Here is a 10,668-nt window from a genome sequence, read left to right as displayed (position 1 = left end):
TATATATATATATATATATATATATATATATAAATATATATATATATGTATGTATGTATATATATATATATATATATAAATATATATATATATGTATGTATGTATTTAAACCACAACTATATAAGACTAACATATTTCCTGTACATAGACATCAGGTCTATAAGACTTAACAATATATATAGACTAAGGTCATAAAAGATTAAACAAACCTGATGATAGTATTGATCAAACATCAAATAAGTAAAATGTATCCCACTTACCTTCCTCTCACAATGTTTTCCTGGAACAAGTCTCGTACAATTCCAATAATATTGGTCACATTGACTTTGTTGATGTGACCATTGATGCTCTTACGTAAAGCTTCCCACGACAGTCTCTGGTAGGCAACACTGCAATAAGACACGCCAGCACACTACATTAGGATGTGAACTATAGCAAAATATATAAACATACACAACCGTCTAGCTATATATATTTATCCTTCTTCATTATCATGTTTGTTACATAAGAATTGTGAATTTCATGTCCACCACATGCAAGAAATGATGTTTGTGAAAACTATCCTTTTTTTTTTCACCACACCTTTTCCAACATTCTTCTTCTTATTAGTTCTACATGCTTGGAGTTGGACCATTCTCAGAAGACATCAAATGCAGAGTCAGTGAAACAATTACCACACTTACACCTGTAGAATATTAAACCCTACTGTAACTATATTTTTAATGAAATACACAGCTGAACGATGTGTTTCTATCAGTTTAGTAAAATAAACAACCATTTATGTTTAGTTCTCACATTGAAACAGATTAAGACATAAAGACAGGCAAAATGTTGTTAAGCATTTTGCCTGGTGTGCTAACAATTCTGCCAGCTTGCTACTTTCAGCAATAATATTAACACACACACTAACATCATATCAAAAACACAACTAGATTTAAGTTGTGTGTCTGTATTAGTCCTTTATGTTTTGTTTGGAAGAACACAGAAGATCTTTAATAAGGATCAAACTTGAATAGTGTTGCGCTTTTAATACATGTTTGAAAGAAAAACTATTCTCTATGTACACATACACATACATATGTATGAATAAAAGCAGACAGAAAACAGAAAGACTTTAAAGTGTCCACTTACCTACTCTTATCAGTTATTTGGGTCTGCATCATTTTCAATCTAGCTGGTGGTATATAAGCACCTCCAGTCCTTGTGGTAAGAATTCCTGCACCAGTGGGATCTTTGGATGGGTTAATTGGTTTAGAACTGGCTGTAGTAGTCTCACCACTACCTGATGATTTTGGAACAGAAGTCTCTGATGTAGTTTTATCAGAGAGATCAGTGGTACGTTTCTCTTGCTGCTGATTCTTCTGAGCAGAACTGGATGTCTTCTCATCATTGCTTCTATGATGATCCGGTGAGCTGTCAGCACTGTGATGTCTATCAGGCGAGCCATTGAGTCTCTTGCTGCTAGAAGTGTCAGATTTTCGATTTTTATTTTCACGGCCAGAGTTGTCTTTGGATCTGTAGCGATCTGGTGATGTGGAACGATTACGATCTCTCCAGCTACTGTGTCGCTGGTCATAGGAATCTTGGCGACGGTGCTTGTCACTGTCACGGTCAGAATCCTTTCGATTGTCCCTGTCCCTACGATAATCCCTCGAATCATCTCTGTACCTTTGTCTTTCTCGAGAAGAATCCCTGTATTTAAACCCACCTCGGAAATTGAATCTGCCTCTCCGACTGTCCCAACCATCATTTTGATACCTTCTGTTATCTCGGAACCTCCAGTTATCTCGAGGTTGGTCCCTATATCGGTACCGACCTCCATAGTCATCACGATCTTTTTGTCTTTCCCTCGAATCATCTCTACTTCTTTTTGTGTCATAAGAATCCCGATCCCTATGTCGCTCTCTAGAGTCATCTCTGGTATAGTGCCGTTCCCGAGAATCATCTGGGTTTCGACGCCGTTCCCTAGAGCTGTCTCTGTCACGACGCCAATCCCTTGTACTGTAATCCTCCTTCTCTTGGTGACGGTCCCTGGACTCATCCTTTTCTCTGTGTGGCTCACTTGATTCTTCCCTTTCCCAGCGCCGACTTCTAGAATCATCCCTGTCACGTTGTTGTCTTTTAGAACCACTTTTGTCACGGCTCTTATGATCTGAATCACTCCTGGCACTATGTTGATCCTCAGACTCACTCTTATCATGGTGTGAGCTCTCAGAGTCACTTCCCTCAACATGGACTTTGGAGCTACTCCTTCCATGACGCTGGCCTCTTGAATCGCTCCTCTCGCTGTGTCCACTTTCAGAATCACTCCTTTCCCTGTGTTGAGAATCTGCTTTGCCTTTAAAACGCTCTTTAGACCCACCTCTCTCTTGTTGATTCTTCAAGTCCTCTTTTTCCAGACAAGGGTCTCCAGAATCACTCTTCTTCTTGTACTGGTCTTTCAAGCCACCACTCTCTTTATTACTATCTTCTGAGGCATCTCTGTCCCACCGACTCAGCTTCAAACCTTCTCTTTGTCGCCCATGTTTCTCAGATACATTCTTCTCTTCACTACTGCAACTAGATCCTTTTGAATCACTCCCCTCTTCTATATTACCATCCTTTTCAGGACTTCTACACTTTTTTAAAGGTTCCATCTCATGTCCACTGCCTTTAGTATACTGCTCTCTGTTCCTTTCACTTGGCAGATCCCCGTATTTATCACTCTCAGCAAGTGCTTCTTTTCCTTGGTTAGTTTCTTTCGAAGTTTCTTTCAGCTCACCCAGGCTTTGTTTTCTCCCTTCCAGACATCTTTCACTGGTGATTCTTCTCTTCGTCTGTAGCTTTTCACGGTCTTCATCTGTGATATGTATGTCATCTTTATCTTTGTCTCCATGTATTTCTCGAGAACTCTCAGGTTGAGGTTTCTGCTTTGATGAAACTGCTGTGTCATTTTTCGCAGAGTTAGAAACTTTTGAAAGATCTCCATCACCTTCTCTGCCTTTGACTCTCTCCTCCATTTCATTCTTTCTGCTTAACTTTTCACCAATTTTACTTTCTCTTGACTGATCCCCAACAACTTCTCCGCTCTCTGGAAGATGGCAACTAGATTTACCATGAGGGACTTTTTCTAAATCTTTTGGGGTTTCTATCTTACCTAGAGGGCTCTGTTTTCCTTTTAAGGAAATTCTCTCCTTTGCTCTCATCTCTAATTCGGGGCTGTCATTCTGACTTTCACGTTCTTCTAAACTGTCCCTCAATTCAGTTTGTTCTCCCGTACGTGTATCTACAGAGTCTGAACTTTGACCTTTCAAGGATTCAATAACTGTTGATCCAGTTTCTACCCTGCATGACGAGAGATCTTCTCTTCTGCTAAACTTTCCAGAAAACTCCTTAGATATTTTAAAAACTTTATGCGAACCCTCTTGTGCCTCTAATAGTTTCCCTTTCCTTTTCAGCTTCTCAGCACTTCCCTCTTTGCTAAACTCGGATGAAACAAAAAGGCTTTCCCGATCCTTGCTGCTGCTTCTCTCTGTCTGCCCCTTTCTATGTTTGTTTTTATCATTCCCATCACTCTCATCAGCTGATTCTTTAGTAGACGACCACCTCGATGATTTCTCTTTACTCAGATCACCCACAACAGACCGTAACCCTCCTTTGCTGGACTGGCTTTCAGATACTTTTGAACTCACAGTATCATCATCTTCATCATCATCATCGTCGTCATCATCAGAAGTGTCAAAATCCCATTTCGAACGAACCCTATCTTTTTCTCCAACAGAATCATTCCTCTCTTTTCTCCAATCATAACTCGACTCTGCTTTCTCTTTGTCATCCCATCGATTTTTCAGCAAGTGGGAGCTCTCTCTGTTGGCTCCCTTCTTGAAAGAGGATTCCTGGCTTATGCTGGCCCCATGCATCTGCTCTTTTTTTGGCAACACATCCTCCTCATCACTAGACCACTTACTGGATTTCTTTTTTTTCTTACTACTCGTTGACAAGCGACGTCGTTTTTCAGGTTTGGGGCCTTCACTAGAGTTATCAGAGTCATTTTCAGCTTGCTTCCCTGAATGCTTCTTCTTTTTTTTCTTCTTCTTCTTGCTATACCGTTCATCATGCTTTGCTTCCTTGTCGCTCTCAGCATAGTCTACAAGACTCTTGCACAAATTACCCTTGTCTGAACTAGCAGAGTCTCTGTCTTGGCTTTTCCGGTTCATTGTATCAGAAGAATCATGGTCACGTGACAACCTTGAGGAACTTCCCTGTTCCCTCCGGTCATCTCGGTTCTCTCGCCTGTCCCTCTTTGATGAAGAAAGGTCAGGATATTTCTTCTTATCTCTCCGATCTCTGTCTGATCTATTGTCATCAGACGTGTCGATGTAGCGCTTTCGACTATCCTTCTTTACAGAATCTCCCTGTGAACTAGAAAGAGAAGAAAGAAAAAAGAAGACCAATTAAAACAACAGACATAGATTATTCACACACACATCATGATAGTATATAATGGAATCAGTAGAGCAACAGATAAAATGCCTTGTGGTACTTAGTTATGTCCCCCTCCCTTTTACACTCAATCTCTATCAAAGAAACTGTTAGTCCCTGCTCCTGCAAGGTCAAGCAAATAAACACAACTCTACAAGTTGAAGGAGACAGTGGCTAAGCATTGACGCATTACAACTAGTAGAAAGTACCTACCGCACTCTGTAAATTGATTGGCATTAGGAAGGGCATCCAGCTGGTCAGTCCCAATTAAACTGTTCAACGCATGTCAGTATGGAAAATAGATGTTTAAATAATGATGATAATGACAGTGTATTTCAACACAAAGATCATAACAAAGGGATTAAGCCATTTAGTCAGGTCTGCATCCTCATTTCAACAATGCTAAGAGATAATGAGGGCTTGAAGGCCAGCTTAACATGCCTTTTAATTGTTAATTGCTATAGCTTCAGAAAAGAGATGAGTAATATCACTCAACAATCCATCACCATCATCAACACTATCGTTACTACCATCTCTGCCACCAACATTAATGACAAAACTTCCAGGTAGTTATTTGTCCTGCCAGAAATAGACATCTAAATCTGACATTTTTATAATGACATTGCAGGGTGGGTGTGAGAGGCCTAAAAACAGGAAGAATATTTGTGTTTCATATGGCCAGGTTAAATGCGAACAAGTTAAAACAGAGGTAACCTAGGACCTAAATAAACATCACCATTATGAGCCACTATGTAATTGCATCACCTGCTAGAAAAAGCAACCAAATCTCTTTAACAATACACTACTTTCTTAAAAAACTGAAGACAATCACAAATAGAATGAGACTGGTCATAGGCCTGTTGAATCAGTACTGACCTAGGGTTAAATACATCGTGAGCCACTATGTAATTGCACCCAATACACATCATGAGCCACTATGTAATTGCATCACCTGCTAGAAAAAGCAACCAAATCTCTTTAACAATACACTACCTTCTTAAAAAACTGAAGACAATCACAAATAGAATGAGACTGATCATAGGTCTGCTGAATCAGTACTGACCTAGGGTTAAACAACACAGCCACTACCAACCACCTTAAATTCTGCATTGCTAAACATTCAGATTATCTGATGTAAACAGTATATTTCATCCAGTTGATAGAGGGGATTATCAAACACAGCTAGTGAGGATTTGTTCAACTCCTTAAGCTCTATTGTAACCCTATAAGCTAAATAACAACATTTTATTAAACTCCTAGTGCCTGAAGCATATTTTCAATACATTTGCAAATAACCCCACCACCTTGTGGATAAACATACTTTCTATGGCTTCAACTTCAACTTTTCTACAATAATTACAGGTATTTTTGAAGAGGTTGTGAAAATGATTTTCTTCATGTGAGAAGATATTTTCCAAATCAAGCTGAAAATTTTAATAATACAAATAATAGAACAAAAAGTAATAAAAACAAATAAAAGCATCAAACAAGGAATCAAAACCTAAGGGACCAATCAACCAATCAATTTCTGTCTACCCATCCGTATCTTTTATATTTTACTTATTCCAGCCATCAGACTGTGGCCTTGCTGAAGCACCACCTTGAAGAATTTTTAGTCAAATTAATCAACACTAATTGTCAAGCAATGGTGGAAGACAAACACACACAGATATATATATATATATATATATATATATATATATATATATATATATATATATATATATATATATATATATATATACATACATATGTGTGTCCCACCCATGTTAGCATGGAAGACAGACATTAAACAATGACGATGATCTATATATGACAGGCTTCTTTCAGTTTCCATCTGCCAAATCCACTCACAAGGCAATAGCAGAAGACACTTGCCCAAGGTTCCATTCAGTGGGACTGAACCTGGAACCATGTAGTTGGGAAGCAAGCTTCTTACCACACAGCTATGCCTGCACACACTTCCCAATCACATGACTCCAGGTTGAGTCCCACTGCCTGGCATCTTGGGCAAGTGTCTTCAACTATAAACCAATTGCGTGTGTGTATATCTCCTTGTCCATGAAACACAGTCGTCAAATGAAGTGCATGTGCACTTAAAATTTTCTCTCGGGTCGCAAGAGAATTTGCCCCAAAATGACGAAAATCATCCTTTTTGTATGCTTCTTTTCCTTCCTCATAACATCTTATGACTCTTATAACCGCCATGTTGTTGCCTCTGCACTCCAGCCATTTTTCTAAGTATAAAATCTCTTTTCTCTAAATAATTTTTTGTTTACTTTTCAAACTTTTGTGTCCTTTTTTTTTCACAGCACTCCTTTATAATGCCCTTCTTGATGTTTCCATTGATTATATATTTGCAGCTTTCCACTCATCCGACCAATTGATTGTCATTTTCCGATTCCACGCGTATTTATTTGTATTATTGTTTTGTGAATCAATTTGCTTACACCCTCTATTATCTGTCCTATGTCTTGATTTCATTTTCTGCCTGAGAGAAATTAGGCATTGTAATGGGTACTGGAAATAACCCCGCTCCTGGGTATTACCGGGTACCTCTGCTAGTTCTTTATAAATTTTATGTCCTGATTAATGAATGATAGTGTGGATGGCTGCAGGTTTCCAATGGGTCAGTCAATGCATTTTGCAAAGGCAAGAGAGAAGAAGGAAGAAACTTGTACAACTCAAGTGGGGAGATACCATGCAGGGTTTCTGTTTGAAAGCGCTGGTTATTTGTTTTCTTATTTCTTTACTGCCCACAAGGGGCTACACACAGAGGGGACAAACAGGGACAGACAAATGGGTTAAGTCAATTATATCGACTCCAGTGTGTAACTGGTACTTTTTTAATCAACCCTGAAAGGATGAAAGGCAAAGTCGACCTTGGCGGAATTTGAACTCAGAACGTAGCGGCAGACGAAATACCGCTAAGCATTTCGCCCAGCATGCTAACCTTTCTGCCAGCTCGCTGCCTTCGATTATTTGTTTTCTGGCTGATACTTACATATCTACAAAACAATACACATGCTTCTACTTGGGCTCCATCTACATAGTTGCACTTTAAGTCATTAATAAACTTGAGGCCATGGTATAAGATACTCGATCAAGATGCAATGCGGTAGGATTGGACCTGGAGCCACAGGGCTGCATGCTGCATTATTTTATCCACTTTAGAAACATGTAAAGCTAAGATGGCTGTAGCGGGATTTGAAGTTCCACTGTACCATGAGATATTAGAAACTGATTCCGTCAATCCACCTCCAGAATTATTAATCCTTTCTGACATAGGTACAAGCACTGAAATTTTGATGGAAGGGGCTAGTTGATTTTATCAACCCGTGTGCTCAAATGGTGCTTATTTTCTTGACCCCTAAAGGATGAAAGGCAAAGTCAACCTTAGCAGAATATGAACAGATAAAGTGAAGATGGACAAAATACCACTAGCCATTTTGTCTGGCATACTAACAATTCTAGCAGCTCACCATCACCTCTAGAATTATTAATAATAATAATAATAATACTAATAATAGCTGCCCTGAGGCAGTACCAGGCAGTGATCTTAACTGATTGGAAGTGTTATCATGTACATTGTTTTGTCTTGGTGTAAAAGATGGGCTACAGCAAATATTCTGTTCAATACCACAGATTTGCTTGTCAGTTGTTTGACCTTAACCAGTTGAGCATGTCCCTTAATGGCTGACAATATGTATATCTCTCTGATCACAAGCATAAGTAGTGGGGGAGCATCATAGCCATGTATTGAGAGGAGTTCTTTAGGGTTTGAATAATTCACCTCTGGAAATGTGGGTGTTTTGTTTATCATCCTTAAAACAAACCTTATTCAGGGACCTTTTGAGTGGATTGGCTACTCGATCTGAAAAAAATTCTAATTGAGCCCCACCTGCAAGGTGATTCGCTGTTTATCTTGGTACAAGATCACCATGTCATGCACATATGGTTGTGATGCATGTGCCTGGTGTACCCTTATCAGACGGGTAGTCATGATGGGTATAGTGGGCTTTGCATATTTGTACCCCAGTGTCACTTTGATGGCATGCACTGCTTTCTCACTCAATAATGATAATAGTAATAATAATGGTTTTAAATTTTGGCACAAGGCCAGCAACTTCAGGAGAGGGGTAAGCCAATTATATCGACCCCAGTGTTCAACTGGTACTTATTTTATTGACCTTCTCCCCACAAAGGGTGAAAGGCAAGCTAAAACCTAATGATGGGTAAAATGCCATGTAAGAAATTTGTCCAGCATGCTAACGATTCTACAAGATCTCCTCCTTTTTAATAATAATAATAAAAGAATATATACCACACAAGTGCAACGGATCTCTGCAGAATGTGTGGGAAGAAGGTTGTAAGCATGACTCACATTATTAGTGCTTGTGAAAGTCTTGCGCAGAAAGTGTACAAGTGTAGACACCAAGTAGCCCAAAACCTCCACTGGCCACTATGCCGCAAGTATGGATATGAGGTTATAGGTGTTTGATACCAATATACACTGGAAAAGGTAATTGACGAAAAGACAGACAAGGTGTTAGAGCACCAAAAGACAGATATAGTAACCTTTAGTGGGGACAAACAAGAGTGCCTAATAATTGACATGACAGTGCCAGGAGATCAACATATCATCATGAAAGAAAGAGAAAAGGTTGATAAATATGGAGACCTGAGAATTGAGATCACTAATATGTGGCAGCTACGAGAGTCAGACATAAAGGTTATCCTTATTGTCATCAAAGCATTGGGTTCAATACCACCCAATCTGAAAAAATATCTGAAAACTTTAGAAATACTCTACAATCTAGGTGTATTGCAAAAGTCAGCATTACTTGGAATTGCATGCATATTGCATAAAGTACTGTCAATCTGAGGTCCTTGTTGTGACTTGACAGACAGTACAAACCCCCCAGTAGACACAATATCTTCAATCAACAAACTCATGATATTGTATACTGTGCGACATTTATAATAATATTGGTTTCAAATTTTGCCACAAGGGCAACAATTTAGGAGGAGGGGATGAGTCGATTACATCAACCCCACTGTTCAACTGGTGCTTTATTTATTGAATCAGAAAGGATGAAAGGTAAAGTCGACATCGGCAGAATTTGAACTCAGACCATAGCAATGGACGAAACACTGCTAAGCATTTTGTCCGGCACACTAACAACTCTCCCAGCTCGCCACCTTTTTAATAATAATAATAATAATAATAATAGCAGTTTTCCCAAGCTAGTATTAGCTCTACTGAGACAGAATATAAGGAATGAAGTGTACTGTTACTGACACCAGGTAACCAGGACAGGATCAGAACTCATAACTGCATGGAGCTGAATAAGACAATAACTAGGTTACTTCTGTATAAGTATCTCACATTTGTTGCTGTTGTTTAGTATCGAGCCCTTAATCCAGCAAATCTATGAGCCATGACAATCCAGGAATAAAGTTTCTAGGACTAAATCATCCAATGTATCTTTCATTATTTTGGATATGATCTAAAGATTTAGCTGTTATTTCTAGCAGCTTCAGCATGGAAGTCACCCATCATTGGTTCATCCAAAATGGAGTACTCCTTATCTCTCACTTTATATCAAAGACGACATCATCCCATCTGGCCTCCAATTTCTAAGACGGTAGTGTGTGATTTGAAAGAGATTTAGCTGCTACTTCTAGTAGCTTGAATGACCACATGGAAGTTTCCTTGTTGGCTTCTTTAACTCAGGTTTGTAAACAGACAGAAAATATACAAGAAGAGGGTCACTGTAGCATGTGTAGATTTTCTCAAATTAAATTCATGGTTTGGTAGAAAAAAATTGGAGAAATAATAAAATCATATCCACATCTATTTTTTAAAATCTGTGTTTGAACTTATAGGAAGTATGATGACAAAAGGACCAAGATACTGATATTGATATTGGTGCCATGTTGAAAGCACTGGAGCTAGTGCCATGTTGAAAGCACTGGAGCTAGTGCCACGCTGAAAGTGCTGGTGCTGGTGCCATGTTGAAAGCACTGGTGCTGGTGCCACATTGAAAGCACTGGTGCTGGTGCCACATTGAAAGCACTAGTGCTGGTGTCATGTAAAAAGCACTAGTGCTGGTGCCACATAAAAAGCACTAGTGCTGGTGCCACATAAAAAGCACTAGTGCTGGTGCCACGTAAAAAAACATTGGTGTTGGTTCACACAGAAAG

General features: G+C 39.1%; 1 protein-coding gene across 1 annotated transcript in view; it reads right to left on the bottom strand.

Moving 5' to 3' along the window:
• LOC106876965 (pre-mRNA-splicing factor CWC22 homolog) overlaps window positions 1-10,668 on the bottom strand; it is a 49,997-nt gene that overhangs the window by 31,153 nt on the left and 8,176 nt on the right. The window contains exons 2-3 of the mRNA XM_052976066.1: window positions 1,132-4,401; window positions 261-389 (exon numbers count right to left, since the gene is read on the bottom strand). Coding sequence (XP_052832026.1) covers window positions 261-389; window positions 1,132-4,401 — 3,399 coding nt within the window. The remainder of the gene's footprint in view (window positions 1-260; window positions 390-1,131; window positions 4,402-10,668) is intronic.

The sequence above is a fragment of the Octopus bimaculoides genome, chromosome 23, assembly GCF_001194135.2.
Source record: "Octopus bimaculoides isolate UCB-OBI-ISO-001 chromosome 23, ASM119413v2, whole genome shotgun sequence".
In the NCBI taxonomy this organism is placed as follows: domain Eukaryota; kingdom Metazoa; phylum Mollusca; class Cephalopoda; order Octopoda; family Octopodidae; genus Octopus; species Octopus bimaculoides.
Note: the sequence above shows the minus strand (reverse complement) of the source record. Positions and strands in the feature narration are given on the sequence as shown.